Source organism: Syngnathoides biaculeatus, chromosome 19 (assembly GCF_019802595.1).
Source record: "Syngnathoides biaculeatus isolate LvHL_M chromosome 19, ASM1980259v1, whole genome shotgun sequence".
NCBI lineage: Eukaryota > Metazoa > Chordata > Actinopteri > Syngnathiformes > Syngnathidae > Syngnathoides > Syngnathoides biaculeatus.
Genome location: NC_084658.1, coordinates 401533 through 419898, shown reverse-complemented (window position 1 = coordinate 419898; position 18366 = coordinate 401533). Strand labels below are relative to the sequence as shown.

At 42.1% G+C, this 18366-nt stretch overlaps 1 protein-coding gene across 12 annotated transcripts in view; it reads right to left on the bottom strand.

The window, feature by feature from the left end:
* Nucleotides 1-18366, bottom strand: part of rsu1 (Ras suppressor protein 1) — a 104750-nt gene that overhangs the window by 7018 nt on the left and 79366 nt on the right. For 7 of the 12 annotated variants that reach the window (XM_061805972.1, XM_061805970.1, XM_061805978.1 and 4 more), the window contains 3 exons: nt 12935-13049; nt 10476-10500; nt 10284-10381 (listed from right to left, as the gene is read on the bottom strand). In XM_061805972.1, coding sequence (XP_061661956.1) covers nt 10284-10381; nt 10476-10500; nt 12935-13049 — 238 coding nt within the window. Of the gene's footprint in view, nt 1-5000; nt 5134-10283; nt 10382-10475; nt 10501-12617; nt 12685-12934; nt 13050-13929; nt 14202-18366 lie in introns of those variants that run through there. The other 5 variants (XM_061805974.1, XM_061805971.1, XR_009792832.1 and 2 more) reach the window with 4 other exon arrangements.

Below are 18366 nucleotides of genomic sequence, written 5' to 3'. Positions count from 1 at the left end.
ACCCACTGCCCCCATGCAGCGATGTGTTGTGGTGGTGTGGTGGTCAAAAGGTGTATGACACACTGATAAATGCAGCAGGATTGTGTGCACTGGTATCACTGCTCTTATCTGTGACTGTGTTTCCATCCAAAGCAGAGGATATACAATTGGCCGCATCCATCTTTGGACATCTCCTTGGGTTCTCCCGAAGGCGAAGGTCCTCTTGGAAAGATGGAGATCTGATATACATTGATGCAAATGGCATCCCAACGGCATACCAGATGAGTATAAGTTGGTTCACGAGATTGCTGCAGGATGGGAATCCATCTTGTTATGGATAACTCTGAATAAAAACGTTGACCGAATCAACTACATACATTACAATGTACAGAAACTAGGTAATTATACGGAAGCAGGCTTTATTGCCATAAGGGAACAACCAGCTGCAACCTCACGCATGACGTTCCAGCACCGCATTGCGGTCAACATGCTCCTGGCCGAGAAGGGTGGTGACTGCTCAATGTTCAGTGACCAGTGTTGTTTATTCCAAATATCCCGGCACCTGATGGGTCACGCACAAGGGCCATTCAAGGCCTCCGCACCCTGAACCAAAAGATGAAGGAGCACTCTGGTGTAAATACATCAGCCAGGTCAGAGTGGTGGGGGAAAAAAAAAAAAAAACTTTGGCAAATCTAAAAATTTGGTGTCTCTGTCCTAGTTTCTATAGCTGATTGCAGCTATTCTTGCATTGTGTGGATGATGTTGTATTCCCTGCATAAAGGCATCGCTTAACCAACTTATAACCACTGCTATTGCCCCGACAAATTCAAAATTGGCACTAATATATCCACTATTGGCACAACAGAGTAATGACAGTGATATTCTTAACAACAATGATGACGTTATGACTTCTCTTCCAGACCTGTTCTCTGATCCAGAAGATAAGTAATTAGTGCTATATTTTCCTACGAGTGCAAGCTGAAAGGGTGATCTATTAGATGATTTAAGGATTTGAGCAAATGTAGGATAAACAGGAGGATAATGTAGAAATAATTGTAAATAGTATTAAGTAACTGCTTCTGACTGCAATGAAGAAATGCTTTGCTCTGCTCCAATTCAGTTACTGCTCTGCCTGGAACGAAGAATGCTTTGCTCTGCTCTAGAAAATGTGGTTGCATAGTTCGCCCGGGTTAGGGTTGGTCTAGTCCCTGTTATGGAATTCGTTTGACGAACGCTCATATATGTTTGGCACAGTTTTCCACCCAATGCTTCACGAGACAAAGAGATTTGTCCATCAGGGCGCAGATGACCGTTTGTCAACAACTCCCTTCTGACTACAAAGAAAATGTTGGAAACTTTTGTAAATTTGTTGTCTCAAAAATAGCTGAAAATCCCATTGGACCAGATATTATAAATATGGATGACGTTCCTTAAACATTCAACGTGCCTGTAACTTGAACTGTGAACAAGACTGGGGCGGCATCCATTTTGGTGAAAACAAGTGGCCACAAGAGAATGCACTTCACGTGTGTTTTGAGCTGCACTGCTTCCGGAAAAAAGCTTCCACCAATCGTTATTTTTAAAGCCCGGGTGTCATCCCTATAAACATTCTAAAATAGATATTGTAATGAAAAATACATAACAGTATTCACTTCAATGTCTCTACGGAAAAAAAAAAAGTGAGCGGAGAGCGCGTCATCCATGCACAAAGTTGCAGAATTGAGTGTCCCTCGACATCCAAGTGGTCGCAATATTAGTCGTGTCCTCTGTCCTTGACGTCATCGTCACTTCCGCCGTTGAAAACGCGCAGTGCCTGCTACTTTGAAAGCCGAACAACAGAGATATTCGCATTTTTCCGACGCCCCTCCTGACACCGAAGCTCTTTTCGAAAAGGACAACACCACACAACTGAGTGAAGTTACCGGGGCAATATTACACTATTGTTTCGAGCCCTCAGGGCAATATTACACAATTGTTTCCAGTCATATTCAGATGATATCCGATCACGGCAAAAACGCATCCCGTTTGATCTACTCCCGAGATGAGCGATTGCGGCTCATCGCAGCCGGCCGGTGTGGTTTATGACAGAGTCGAGCGGTGCTGCTTCAGTCACAGTCGAGCCGGGGCGCTTTACGCGCGCACGCGATTGAGTAACGCATTCTCGGCTGGGTTCTTCAGAGCCGCCCCCGTCGCAAAGCCCGATGCGCAGCCTTCGCAGAAGCTATTATCGCCAACCGTGGCGCCTCAGCCGGTGTGGCTGAGTTTCGGCACCCGTGGTGGCATATAAAGATAAGGTGGAGCCTAGCTATGCTGCTTTTAGGGGTATGTTCAAAGTCGCCGCAGTACGCGATGAACAGTATCGAGACATTGTTGGCTGGGCGACGTACACATCGACACATTTCATACGCGGATCTTTTGTTACGTAATGAGAGAGACCGATTACATGGTCCGCCCCAAATTTTTTTTTTGGAGTTCTATACACACCACCCTGTTATTTGGAACCCACAAAGCTCTCGTCCTCTGCACCCGTGCAATTCATTTTTCACAACGAACAGGGTCTCTTTCAAACTTATGAAGGATAATTCCATTCTCCCGAGTGTTCAACCAATATCCAGCAATGCAATGAGCCAGCATTTTAGCTAACACAAAGGAACAACGAGCTACCTTCCCGGAGGTAAAACTAATGGAAACAAATGAGTCCACTACGGGGCGCCTCTGTCCTGTACGTCACTTCCTGCTTCTTCTCGAAAACAAATCCCTCGAGAGGATTTTCCTGATGGGAGTTACAAAAAGCTGTATGTCAAAGTCATGTTTTGTGGTGAAAAAACACATAGGACCATATTGGCTGTGGGTTTTTCATTAATAGTACACCAAAAATCATCCGTTTGACAACACTTGACCTTTAAGTGTATTACTATCCCAAAAGTAAAACTCCCAACTGGCATAGTTTTGAAAGTTAACAAAAATGCTCGATGTTGGAAAGCTGAATGACTGGCTGACGGAGTGTTACAGTAGGTGCTCCGGAGGATTTTTCACCCCAAAATATGTGGCTTACTTTGGAGAGTATGAGGGCCCATATAAGATTTTTGGAGGTACAACAAAGTGTTTGCAGCTGCTGGACATGAGTGCGAATCGTGCTTTTAAAGCAGAACTCTGAGGTGAGTGGGAGGCTTGAATGAGCAGCGGCGAGAAATCTTTCACAAAACTGGCCGCATGTGAAGATCGTATTTCTCTGAGGTATGCCAGTGGAATTTAAATGCGTGGATAAGTGTGAAAGAATCCACCATCACAAACGGATTTAGAAGGGCTGGACTGCAACTAAAGGAGACCAGTACAACTTCAGCGTTAATTGTCTCCAGCTGAAAATGATGAGGGCAACAGAGACACTAAAATGCTGTGTGATGGAGACATTAAGCTCTTTAACTCGGATACTGAAGACGAGGACTTCAATGGATGGAGTGAACAGGAGGACAACAAATATAAACAATGACTTTCTTGTTGTTTTTTTTACCTTTTCCACTGCCGTGTTTTAGTCAATGTATGTAAATAAACATTTACATCACAAGTATTTAGTCTTTGTATTTATCAAGATGTGTTCACACTCACCGTGTCACAATGAATCTAAAACTATCACACCACAGCAAACAGAATAGCATAACATAATAAAACAAAACATAACTCAAGACATAATTGACACAAAACTTTAAACGCTATTTACATCCAGCATGCTTCGCGGTGCTCCCAGCAAGACTACTTCCGAAGTTATTTTGTCAGAAAAAGTTTTGCCAAAACAAGTTAAAACGTGGACAAAAAACTTTTGACATGATAATGGTCCCACATAAGTATTTTAACATTGCTATATTTAACTTTTCACTGACATATTACTGAAGATCAAAACAACTAGGATAGTTCCACACACTGCCTTTTAGTACATAGGTTCGATATTGGAATTGATTATAAAAAAACCTTGAGTGAAATGTTTATTTTTGACTATGTTGTGGGTTGCTAAGAAAATGGATTTTCAAAATTTGGAAACCCTTTATTGAAACCGTGCAAACTTTTATTGATTTCCTCCACGGCACAGTATGAGATTCATTACAAGTTATCGCAATCACTTTTTTGCAATTGTTGTTGCTAAGGAGACCCAACAAGTTTAGGGAAGAAGTCCATCTTCACACAGGACCAGGTAACTGAAGTTTTTTTTCCCCATAATAAATGAACTCATTTAAAAGAAGTATTTAAAGTTCACTTGGTTTATATTTGTCTGACTGACATACTTGAGGATCATAAAGTCACGAAACTATGCAAAAACACACTTTTTCACATAATTGTTTATTGGATCATTGGAAATGTACGACATTGTCCACGTTTAAGGAATTGATCGACATAGTAAGGCATATTATCAGTGAGTTACCTCGAGTGTGTCAAGAACGGGGCCCATTCCAAACAACCAGTCACTCACATTTGAAAATTATTCGGGTGTGGTCAGTCCTGCCCACCGATATAAAGTTATGGGTGTGGTCCACCAGTCATGCCCGCAGATATAAAGTTACGGGTGTGGTCCACCAGTCATGCCCGCAGATATAGAGTTGCGGGTGTGTGTTCAGGTAAACTATGAAGTAGAAGTAGGCTGAGTAGCAGCTCCCGTGTGCGTCCGTGTTAAAAAAAAAAAAAGTCAGGCTGTGGTTCAGTGTGCTGGATCTGTTTTCATGTGTGCTGAGAGTGTGCGACAAGTGCGTAATTGCGCAAGACTACACAAAATAAACACCATCTTTCAATATCTATGCATTTCTACTCTGAACAAATTTTACGCGCGTGATTTTTTGTGCTCGACTGTGCAGATTTGCGACTGCGATGGTGTATATGCGCCTGTCAAATCAGTGACTGCTAACAACAGCAGAATATAAAACACTGACTACTTTCCCCTGCATAACCAAATATCAATTCTGCATTACAACAACAGATAAGTGAAATACACTAATCACATGCACGTGTATGTGTGGGAGTGTGCTTGTACATACTATTTGTAGGTCTCAGAGCGAACATATTCAAAAACATGTGAGACTCCAAGTTGGAACTGGTCAGAAATGGGAGTGACCCAGGGATTGTTCTCAGCTTTGAAGACCTGCTTAGGACCAGTCAGATCAAGATTACCTAAAAATAAATAAAAAGAGAAAGATCCAAAACACTTAAAAGAACAATACAATGAGACCGTCGACCTTTCTTCTCACTGATGTACAACAATTTATATTTACAGTGGTTCCTTGGTTCTCGAACACAATTTGTTCCAGAAGCCTGGTTGAAAACCAAAACGTTCAAAAACCAAAGCACGTTTTCCCATTACAATGAATGGAAAATGATAATGCATTCCAAGCCTAAAAAAATTGTTTTTAAGCATTTTTTCATTTTTTTTCTGATAATAAAATGCATAGTGGAACTCCATGTATAGTTTCAATACTTTATTTAATTAAATCATTTAAGAAATGTATTTATTTTTTGCTTAAAATGTATGCTTTAGCCTAGTAGAGTATGCCAGGCTGGGAGTGCATTGCCGTATCCGTAGCGGCTCGGCCCCCATCCTTGTAAACATTTTTTTTTTTTTTCAACAAAAGTACAGAATAACTTTAAACAAGCAATACTGAGGGGGGAAAAACAAATTATTGATTTGCACAGAAAGTACGTAACGTAAAAAAAAAAATTAACTTGCAACTAGAGGTAGGGTTAATGGAACAAAAGAAAAAAGTAATGGAAAACAGTTTCATGTCTTCAGTGGGGGTGACTCGCCCCTTTTTCACAAAGAACAACTCGTTGTTTCTGCCGTCTTTTAAGCACTTTTCTGAAGTGGCTCATAACATTATTAAAATTTTGCAGCGCTCTGCAACATTCAGCTTTATTCAGGTGATGAAGTTCTATAAAATTATGGATGTCATTCCATTTACCGCAGATCGCTTTAATATCGGCACTTGAGACATCCTTCCTGCCTTCAGCCTCATCAGACGACATCTTCTCCCTTCCTCGCCAACACTATCGCCAGCTAACTGCTGCTCGTTCACGAAAATTAAGAAGCTACATTGGTCAGAATATTAAAGACTTACTACTACTTTCCTCTGCATAACGTGACGTTTTTTACATTTTTTTTTCCGGGGGAGCGTTCAAAAGCACAACAACAAATCGTCGTGGGTCAGCTGTGGGGTGTTTGAATTCGAAAACCAAAGCAAAAAAAATCTCAAAATTTTCCATTCGAAAACCGATTTGTACGAAAACCAAGACATTCAAAAACCAGGTACCACACTGTACCTTAGAAATATATTTACAACAGCACATCAAAAATCAATCAAAAGCCTTTGTTGTCATATGACTGTGGATTCAACGAGATGAGCGCTTCTCCACAAGGTGCTTGAACCAATAAAATAAAAAAAGAACAATCTTAAATGAGGTGAAGGAACTCAGATAAAAATATTTACAATCAAGGCACAGTTGTTGCTAAAAGAATTAAATTTATTTAAAAAGTATATATAAATAAAGTGGATTTAACTAACGATAACCCTTATTCCCCATTAAGATAAATAACCATTTGTACTCCAGTGTTGCTCAGAGAACTAAGAAAAGCAAGAAAGTGCAGTCGCATAATTATAGATTACAGTACTGTTTACATTTAGTGGTGTTAAGTTTGAGGAGTTGATGGCTCTAGAGAAAAAACTGTCTTTGAGTCTGCTTGTCCGTGTTTATCGAAACCTGTAATGCTTGCCAGAGGGCAGCAGGTTAAACAGGTGGTGACCAGGATGGGAAGACTTCTTCACGATGTTAGTAGCTCAGCTGTGATAGCGAGACCTGCCAATGTTCTCTTGGAAGAGCAAAGTGCAGCAGGTGATCTTCTGGGCGGTATTGAGCACTCATTCCAGCGCTTTCCTGTCTGCTGCTGTACACCCATCATACCATACTGTCATGCAGTATGTGAGGATGCCCTGCACGGTGGTTCTGTAGAAACATAGCAGCAGCTTTGCATTCAGATTGTTTCTGAGCACTCTTGGGAAGAGAGGCGCTGCTGGGGCTTTTTCCACCACCACCATAGTATTTAGCTCCAGTTGAGTTTATCTGTGATGTAGACTCCCAGAAATCTGAAGAAGTTGACTGTCTCCACACACTCCCCATTGATGAACAGTGGAATCGGGTCCCATGCCGCTGCTGGAATTCCAGGATGATTTCATTTGCTTTTTTTTGGTGAACACCACTTTGACAGATTTGTAATCTTATCTCAGTCGGGAAACTCATCTCCTTTCGAAATGAGCTCGATCACAGTGGTATCATCAGCTAACTTGATGGCGAAGTTGCTGTGATGGGCTGGTATGGGATGGTATATGTACAGAGTATAAGAGAGAACTCAGTACACAACCTTGAAGGGACACGGTGCTGAGGGTGATTGAGGAAGAGAGGTGTGGGCCAAGTTTTACAAACTGTGGACTGTTTGCAAGAAAGTCTAATTCACCAGTAGATGGAAGGAGATAGTCCAAGGAGGGAGAGTTTGTCAACAAAAATACCTGGGAAAATGTAATTAAAAGCTCAGCTAAAGTCGATGAAAAGCATCCTCTCATAGTTAGTTCCTTTGGTGTTTCAGGTGGCCCAGGGCAGTGTGGAGCGCTATTGCGACAGCATCTTCGGTTGAGCGGTTTCCTCTGGAGAGTAACTGGTGGAGGACGAGCGAGGGAGGGAGTGATTCTCTTCTGTGACGTGCAATTAGCCTCTCAAGGTACTTCATGATCACCGGCGTGAGTGCAAAAGGCCTGTAATTATTGTTACGTATGAATTTAGACTAATGTTCCCTTTGTTCAAAGCAGCAAAATGCTATAAGGCAATTGTATTGCGTTTCTGAGAATTTAATCTCACACACAAACACGATAGAATAGCTAACACAAAATGGGCGTTCAAGAACAGAGTAGTTGCGCTACAACGGTGAATAGTCAATGTTGAACGAATATTCCCAAACAAGCAAATGTTCGTCTCAGCGGCTATTCCAAGTTAGTGGAAGTTCCAGCTGGTCCAAAAACGTAAGGCAGCAGGCGTCCGTGCAGTTAGTGTTCCAAACAGCGTAGCTTCCCAGAGCAGCGGTTAGATCGTAACAAGAAGCCCCGTTGTCCGTCCTTCTCGTCCTTATATAGGTAATTCTGGAAACATTTCAGGCTTCCGTTTCACAAAGGATACAAACAGTTCGCGTCACATGGACCCAAGAGCACTAGAGGAAACCACGTCACATCATAAGGACTTAAAAGTATGAAAGGAAACAGTATCAAAGATCCGCATTATAACAACTTAAAAGCATAAAAGGAAAATAAGGAGAACAGAGAATAAAAATACATACACACAACATTATTCAGACTGTCAATACCTGGCTGTTTGGTGAAGGGGATGATTGTTGCAGATTTAAGGTAGGAGGAGATAGTTGATTGTTAAATTATCAAGTTCAGACCTATCCTATGGTAGAAATGCCTGTCCAGGGTGATGATCCCATCTTTGTGTACAGACCATGGACCCCAACCGAATACAGAGAGATTGCGAGATCACTCCCGAATCCAAATGACAACTCTGATGCATTCGTTAATGAAATGACAGACATGGTTCAAAGCCACTGCCTAAATGCAGGGGAATTTTTGAAACTATTGGCATTAACAACAGGGTCAAAATATGGCGCTATAGTCCAACAGTTTAATCTGAGACGAAATGATGGACAGTTCATTCCTTATGAAGAACCGACACGTCAGGACGGAGGACATTTACGCCGAATCATGGAAAGATGTGCTAAAGCATTCAGAATAAGTGCTGATCCAAAGGAAATTGTGAAATGCACCCAGAAAACTAGAGTCTGTAGGTGATTTTTTTTTTTTTTTTCCCACAGACTCCGCATCATTTTCAAGGTGCATGGCAGAATTCCAGAGGATCAAAGGGAATTATTTAACTCCCATTTAAAACAACACTTTCTAAATCAAGTTTGATCAGAAATTGGTAATTACGTGAAGAAGCATAATTTGAATTGGCCGACTTGTCCAATGGAGGAAATCCTAAATTATGGAATTATGAACGTGTCGACTAGAAAAAGTAAAAAGCAGAGCGTCCTGTGGTAAACATTAACTTTACAGGAAAGGGTCGTGACATAAAAAGGGGGACCATGTGACGGGAGTAACAAAAAACTGCCAAAAGCAAAAGTGGTTTAGAGAAAGCAAGTGTCTTAACTGTGGTGAAGATGGTCATTGTGCTCACTATTGTAAAGGCAAAGCCAAGGCCAAGCCGAGTCGACACCGTGTTGACAATTCATCTGATGATGAATGACTGGGCCGGGACTCCAGAGGGGCCGCAGACCGCAGATTGGTGACCCACCCTAGGAACTCCTTTGATAGCGACAATGTTGAGGAAAACAAACGTGTTCGACCTCTAAAACTATTTAGTGCGTCATCAGACTTAACCCATGATGAAACCAGAACTAACTTTACTAGTCAAGGGAAAACCAACCGTTTTCCTAGTAGATACGGTCTCTGATGTGCCCGTTTTAGGAAAATGGGACCCCGCGACAGTTAAGCCAAGCCGAAAAAAGGTTTACATGCGCGGAGCTCATGGTTTAGTTCAACCCTTAGTTTTGTCCCATACTATCAAGTTGTGCAGTCCCGATGACCCAAATAAAAAGGCGAGTGTGACAGAAGTTCTACAGCCCGCTCAATTTATTAGGTCGCGACGCATTGACACAATTAGAGATTAGCATCACAATTAATAAACAGGGGCGAATGGAAGCTAACATCAAAATTCAAGAAAATCCAGCACATTATTATTGGTCACTGGATTTGCCTGAAGAAGAATGTGGCAGTGAAAATTTACTGAAAGTATCTCACAGGAAGGTCCGACTGGGAGGCGACATGGAGTACCGAAATAATTTACGTCACCATTAGGTACAAAGAATCCCCGGAGCCTGATCCAGATTACACCAAATTGTTTTTGGAATTGGCTGAACAACAAATGCAGGTCAATTACATTTATTGGAAAGGAAAGTGGTGTTTCGCAACTGTCAGACTCACCACGGAAGTGAAAGCGCTGCTCCCTCCTGGGCAGCATCCGCACATTTCGCTCGCGAAGCCAAAACAACGTGAATGGAGAGAGACAAACAATTTCATCAGAACGATTCCACACGAAATTTTGGTCCCATCACAAAACTTCGACGTTGAAGAAACAGAATCAGAATGGTTCCAATTGCGTGTCCGATGGAATTTTGATACGTTTGCACGAGTCCACTACAGCTGATTGGCCGAAGGTTATGTGCTCACCCCTGCTGAGGAAGATGCCATTTGTCATCTCCCATCCGGGCCGTGGAGCACTGGACCCGCTGATGTTGGACTCATCCAACACACCACCAGTAATTATACTGGGAAAAACATTGAAAGACACTGAAATAGGCATCCAACCCGTATTTGACAAATTAAAAAAGGCCTGAATTTTACACGCGTGCACAGACTCACCATGTAATGCACCTATATTCCCAGTCTGAAAAGCACAAACAAACAAATGGAGATTTATTCAGGATTCCCGTGCAGTAAACCAAGCAGTACAATCGCGTGCGCCAAATGTTCCTAATCAACACACTCTTTTGAACTCATTAGAACCCTGAACCAGGTGGTTTTCGGTGGTTGACCTGAGTAATGCCTTTTGGAGTATCCCTGTCCACTCTGACAGCCAACACTGGTTCACGTTTATGTTCAAAGGTGAAAAATTAATGTTCACAAGGTTATCCCAGGGATTTTGTGACTCCCTAACAATTTTCTAAGAAGCAATCACAAGATATTTGGCCTCATTTAATGCCCCATACAAAAGCCACATTTTGGTATTGTGGATGACATTTTAGTGGCCTCAAACACACAAGAGCAATGCAAAATCGATATTTTAGCATTACTGCAATATTTGTATGAGAGGCCATTTGAGCAGACAGTGACTGCAAAAAACGGGTTAATGACCTCAGTATTGCTGCAGAAACACAGAGGAAAAATGAGACTAGTAGCATAGTATTCGCAACAACTGGATTCCGTAGCACAAGCCACACCAGAGTGCGTTCAGGCAGTGCTGGCCGCTGCTCTGGCTGTTGAGGCGTCTACTGAAGTAGTCTTGTTCCACCAGTTAACACTGAAAGTGCCACACGCAGTTTCAGTCCTTCTGCTGGAAAAAAAGATGACATTTTTGTCAGCAGCATGACTCATACATTGGAGTGCGACATTGTTATCACAGGGACACATCACAATTGTAAGATGTGGGGGACTGAATTCAGCCACACTTTTGCCCACACCAGCAGAGGGCACTCCACACGACTGTGGAACCCACGTCCAAATTTCCACCAAACCACAACCTGACCTCATGGACACTCCCCTCCCGACTGGAGAGGTTGTTTTTGTTGACAGATCAGCAAACAAAGGGGAAGACGGCCGCAAAAGGGTGGGATTTGGTATAACGACACAAACTAAGGTCTTGTTCCAGGCAACAGTTAACTCTGTGTGTTAAGCACAGGCTGCAAAATTGTCTGCACTGATCCAGGCTTGTAAGATGTTTTCCAATAAACATGTTACAATCTGGACTGACAGCCAATATGGCTGGGTTCAGTTCACGTGTTCTGTTGACAATGATAAAACCAAGGCTTTATTTCCACAACAGGTAAAGAGGTTGCTCACAAGGCACTTCTCCAGCAGTTACTGGATGCAGTACAGCTGCCGGACAAAGTAGCCATTTGTAAATATGAAGCTCACTTAGCAGGAAATGACCCAATCATCATTGATAATAGACTAGCTGATCAAGCAGCCAAGGCTGCAGCCCAGGGAATCCCCATGGTTGACACAGCACTACTGAAAAAGGTAACAAAAACACACACAGTAAATCAACATGACATTTTGATTTCACATCAGAAAAAAGCACCACTCACTGAACGCACACATTGGGAGAACAGAGGTGCGAAAATTGACAAGGACAGGGTTAGCAAATTGGCCGATGGAAAACCCAAACCTTGTTTGGATGGGCAGCAAGATTGACACATGGATTGAGTCACGTGTCAACAGGGGGGGGGGGGGGTGCTGGTGGCATTGACACAACAATATTATCACACATTTGGGTTTAAACACTTCCAAAAAAATTTGCAATAGTAATCTGTTGAAAAACAATGCACAAGAGTATTTAAGACCACGAAGAGGAACATTTTCTCTACCTCCAGAACCATTTCACATAATCCATTTGGATTACAGTGTGTTAAACAAAGCATTAGGGATGCAATATTGTTTGGTGATTATTAATGTGTTTTCCAAATGGGTTGAGTTGTTTCCAATAGCGCGTGCTGATGCAAAGACAGTTGTAAAAGCATTGTGTGATTGCATTATTCCAACGTTTGGCATTCCAAGTGTGATTCGAAGTGAAAATGGCACACATTTTGTGAATGACACTGTGACAAAAGTTGGACAGCTGTTGAAAATCAACTTAAAGCGTCATTGCGTGTATCATCCAAAATTTGCTGGGCTTGGAACTGTCAAAGCTAGACTCATAAAGACAATGAGGGAAACAAAAAGACAATGGCCCGACTGTGTTTCAATTGTTGCACTCTTGCAGCCTTAAAGAAAGATGTACCTTACTGTTTATGTGCTGTTGGTGTAGCCATCTGTGTCAGCATTTTCCCTGTGTAAGCTTGTACCCTTTCACCTGAGAAAGCAATAAAAAAAAAAAAAAGAGTAGACAGGGGCTACCACTTTGGCAGTCTCAGGGAGCGGATTCATGCTGTGTTTCTCCCTGTCTGTCCCCTTGCGAGAAAGACAATCTTGGTAATTTGAGTTCACTCTCTACAGTCCTCAGGCTTGTCTTAGCTGTTTTTCTAGGAATATCTTTGACAGCGCGTGTATATTTGTAGACAGCAATGACTGCAGTAAAAACTGAATTTGAATTTGGTCAGTACCAAGTTCTGGAGGCAGTACAGTTAGTCTATTCCCCTGGATGTGAAGTTCCTTGAGTTGTCCCAACTCCCCAATATCCTTCGGCAGTGAGATCAGATCGTTGTCCCGGAGGCTTAACTAGGGAGGAGGGGAAAACAAAAAAATCTGTTAACTTGGGATTCATATCAAATAACACATTACCCACATATTACCATGTGTATGACAAGGTCAGTCTGGGCTTGCATCAATCATTGAAGTACGTAGGTGGAGTGGGATCATGGGTTTGAAGTTAACTGTGTTTGAAGACAAGAAATGACCCTACACTGTAATTAAGGTGCCCTTCTTTAAAAGTTTGCTGCTCACAGGTTGGTTGGCACATCATTGAACAATTCTGAAGTTGAAAATACTTCAGAACATCTTTGGAAGGGGCTAAAACATACTGTCAGGAGAAGTCGCTCTTGAAACCTAAAACCACTGTCGCAGTTGGTTCACAACACACGGGGTAAAATACCTTTCCAAATCTCATAAACCGTTACGTATTGAAGTGATTGCCTCAAAATGTTGGACAACAAAATATTAAAGTTACCATCATTTTTCCCTGGTCTGCTTCATTTGTTTTTCCAACAATTCTGTTGAACCACAATGCAAAAAATATTTCTGATTTTGATTTCAGTACTTCATTTTTGTTTTTTTTTTTTAAATATTTGTATTTCTTACAAGTTTTATTCAGTTCATGTTATTTCAGTGACCATTGTGAGGTTTTATTTTCATAAATAAGTCAACATTAAAAGGAATACAAATATTTAAAAGAGTATTGTCAAAGATTGCATTTATTAAGAGCACATCAGTGACTGGCTCTCAAAGCTTCTCTTTTAATGCATTTTTATACTGACTGCCGGAGAAAAATTCCTTTTTTTAAAACAATGTATTTATTAGATTTTTCATATATAATTTTACAAAAACAACACAATAACAGTAAAACAAAACAAAAAAAACAGTATGCACAGACATAATAATGTTAAAAAAAAAGCACACAAATCACAAATAATTCACATTTTTTTCAAAAACTCTTCTAAAGGTCTCCATATGTCCTCAAATTCCTGAGCTCTTCCTCTCGTAATATACGTGAGTCTTTCCAGTGCAACACAAGATGCCATTTCCAACATCCATACTTGGAGGAACGTCCACTTTTTTCCCAAAATAATGCAATTGTTCTCCTGGCCTGCAGGAGATCAAAGTCTGTAAGCGTGGCCTTCTTTTTATTAACAGCAAAATCCTTGGGATATAAACCTATAATACACAGTGTTGCGCAATGAGGAACCTGAATTATAGAAATTGTCTGAACAATAGATTTCCAATAATCTTTGACTTTCCAACAATCCCATAAACAATGATATAAAGTACCCTTGTCATTAGAGCACTTACTACACGTGTCTGCAATGTAAGGGGTCCACTGATGAAGTTTAACAGGAGTCACATAATTCTTCATCAGCCATTTATATTGTAATAACCTCATTCTAGTATTTATTGTTTGTTTTTGTGCTGTAAGGCATGCATGTTCCCAATCAATTACTTCAATATTTTCTTTAATATCTAGTTTCCATGCGTCCAATCTATTTTTACTTGATTCTGTATCATGTGAGACTAGAGATTTATAGAACATAGATATCTGCTTACATCCATGCAAATCTGATGGACAATATCTTCTAAACTGGACAAAGGGGGTCCATACATTATGTTTTTGATTTGTGCTGACAAAGTGTTTAACTGCAGATATTTGAAAAAATGCTCATTGGGAAGAGAACATTTTTGACATATTTGAATGAATGTAAGCATTTCACAATTTACATAAAGGTCACCTATTGATTTTATACCATTATTTGCCCATAATTTAAAACCGCCATCTGCTCCTCCAGATTTAAAAGTCGCATTACCCCATATGGGAGAAAAGCGTTAAAGTAAAGGAGTGTCCCCTATATGTTTGTGTGATTTAAACCAGATATCTATAGAGTTTTAAAAAAATTGATTCTTGGTCTGCCGTTTTAATACTCTATTCTCAGCAGAATATAAATAATACTTGAATAGCAGGAGAAAAATTCCTTGTGTTTTTACACACTTGGCCATTAAAGCTGATTCTGATTCTGACACACAGTGAGAAAAACATGTAATTGAACACCCTGCGATTTTGTCAAAAGACACCACACAGTTGTAGAGCTTCACAAGGCTGAAATGGTTTACGGGGCAAAGACCTAGCTGCTTGGTGAAAAAAGATCAACTGTTGGAGCAATTATTAGAAAACGGAAGAAGCCAAACAGAAATCAAAGCAAGGTGAGGAATCACCCCAGACCTACACAGGAGGAGCTAGTCAATGACAGGAAGAGAGCTGGCACCAATGTTTCTATGGTTACTATGGGTAATGCACCAAGACAACAAGGTTTAAAATCATGCATGGCATGGAAGGTTACCCTGCTTAAATCATCACACGTCTCAGCCTGTCTTAAACTTGTCCATGACCATTTGGATGATCCAGAGAAGTCATGGAAGAAAAATATGTGGTCAGATGAAACTAAAATAACTTTTGTCTTAATTCCACTCACCCTGTTTGGAGGAATAAGGAATACCACCTCCAAAACACCATCCTTACTGTGAAGCATGGAGGTGGTACCATCATGTGTTGGGGGTGTTTTTCTGCACATGGGACAGGATGACTGCACTGTATTAAGGAGAGGATGATCAGGGCCATGTATTGCGAGATTTTTGGGAACAACCTCCTTCCCCCAGTGAGAAGATTTCAGTTGTCGTCGCTGGGTCTTCCAACATGACAATCAAGGAGTGGCTCTGTAAGACGCATATCAAGGTTCTGAAATGGCCTAACCAGTCTCCAGACATAAACCCAATACAAAATCTTTGGCGGGAGCTCAAACTCGATATTTCTCAGCAACATCCCTGCAAACAAAGGCTACTGTCCCCAACATTAATATTGATTTTCACAGGTGTTCAAATAATGATTGGCACCAGAAGCATACAAATAAAAAAAAAAAAATCATACATTGTGATTTCAGAATTTTTTATTATTATTTTTTTAATATTATGGCTCTCACATTGGACATGCACCTAAAATAAAAATTTCAGACCGCTTCGTGATTTCAAAATGGGATGATTTGCAAAATCTCAGTGTTCAAATACTTATTTTCCTCACTGTAAGACATTATCCCCCCCTTGAGCAATCACCTTATTATGGTGGATGGGTTAGTGTGTCCCAATGATGCTAGGCGCGAAGTTGTCTGGGGCGTCACACCCCTGGCAGGGTCATCAATGAATGGCAAACAGTTCCTTAGTGAGGGACGAGACAAAACATAGCTGTCAGACCCCCATAATAAAATAATTGGAAGTTTGCCTTGGACGGACGCAAGTCACTGGACCCTCCCTCTGGAGCCAGGCCTGGAGGTGGGGTCGAAGGCTAGTGCCTGGTGGCTGGGATTGCACCCACGGGACACAGTCAGGTGCAGCCTAAAGGGGTCCCCTTTCTCATGAGCTCACAACCTGTGGGAGGGGACATAGGCGTGGTGTGCAGTGTGAGCTGGGCGAGGATCAGAATCAGAACTTTAATGGCCAAGTATGGAAAAACACACGAGGAATTTGTCTCCGGCTGTCTGTGTCGCCCTGGTACGACATTCAGAACAAAGAACAAATGAACTAATAACAAAGAACAAGAGTCATTCAGTTAATAGGAAGGATTCCTTATCAGAGTCATATATGTGCAAGATGCAGTTTTCTTCATTTAGAGCAACTTGTTGATCTGATCGCCAGCTACAGAAACAGGCTCAAGGGACGTGGAATGTCTCTTTGGCAAGGAAGGAGCCTGACCTGGTGTGTGAGGTTGAAAAGTTCCAGCTAAATATAATCAGGCTCACCTCCACATATGGCCAAGGCCAGGGCTTCTCAATGCGTCAGTCGCGATCAACCAGTTAACCTCACCAGCATCTCAGCAGGGGGAAGCAGTGCACTATCAAAACTGTGTATTGTGGGGATGGATGACTGCTGACGTCGACTCGGGATGTTGAATCGGTGGGGAGAATACTTCGAAGATCACAATTACACCAATATGCCTTCCCATGAGGAAGCAGAGTCTGAGGTCTCAAAGGCGGGCTCTCCGATCTCTGGAGTTGAAATTACCGAGGTGGTGACAAATCTCCTGGGTGGCAAGGCCCCAGGGGTAGATGAGATTCACCCGAACTTCCTGAAGGCTCTGGATGTTGTGGGGCTGCCCAAGTTGACATGCTCCCGCAACATCGCAAAGACATTGGGGACGGTGCCTGTGGATTGACAGAAGGGTTGTAATTACCCTTATTAAGAAAGGGGACCGAAGAGTGTGTTCCAATTAGAAAAGCATCAGACTCCTCAGCCAGCCTGGTAAGGTCTATTCAAGTGTGCTGGAGAGGAGGGTCCAGATTCAGATCTCAGATTCAGGGTGGACCACTGGGGTTTTCGTCCTGGCTGGGGAACAGTGTACCAGTGCTTCATCCTAGCAGCGTCCTCGAGGGTGCATGACAGTGGGCCCAACAAATCTACATGTGTTTTGTGGACTTGGAGAAAGCATTCGAACATGCCCCCGAGAAGTCCTGTGGTGGGTGCTTCATGAGTATGGGGGCACCAAACTCCCTGATTTGGGTTGTTCGGTTTTTGTATGACCGGTGTCAGAGTTTTGACTGCATTGCTATCGGACTTGTTACCAAGGCTGCCCATTGTCACAGGTTCTATTCTTAACTTGCATGGACAGAATTTCAAGGCGCAGCCGAGGCATAAAGGGGGTGCAGTTTGGTGGCCTCAGTTTTGCATCTCAGCTTTCTGCAGATTATGCGGTTCCGTTGCTTTTATCAAGCCGGATTCTCCCACTCTCATTGGAGTGCTTCGCAACTGAGTGTGAGAGGCTAGGACCAGAAACAGCAACTCTAAATCTTGATCTTTAGAGGAAAAAGGGTTGGGTGCGCTCTTTAGTTCAGGGATGGGATTCTTCCCCAAGTGGAGGGGTTCAAATATCTCTGGGTCTTGTTCACGAGTGAGGGAAGATTGGAACTGGAGATCGACAGGCGGATCAGTGCAGCATCTGCAGCAATGCGGACTTCATAGTTAGGGTTTCAGATCCCGCCAAAGATTTTCTTTTGGGTTAAGGTCTGGAGACAGGCTAGGCCATGGCAGAACCTTGATATGCTTCTCACGGAGCCACTCCTTGGTTTCCTGGCTGTGTGCTTTGGGTCATTGTCATGTTGAAAGACCCAGCCATGACCCATTTTCAATGCTGTGACTTTTGGGCTGTTCCCCAAAATCTCACAATACATAGCCGCGGTCATCCTCTCCTTAATACAGTGCAGCGGTTCTGTCCCGTGTGCAGAAAAACACCCTCAAAGCATGATGCTACCACCCCCATGCTTCACAGTTGGGATGGTGTTCTTGG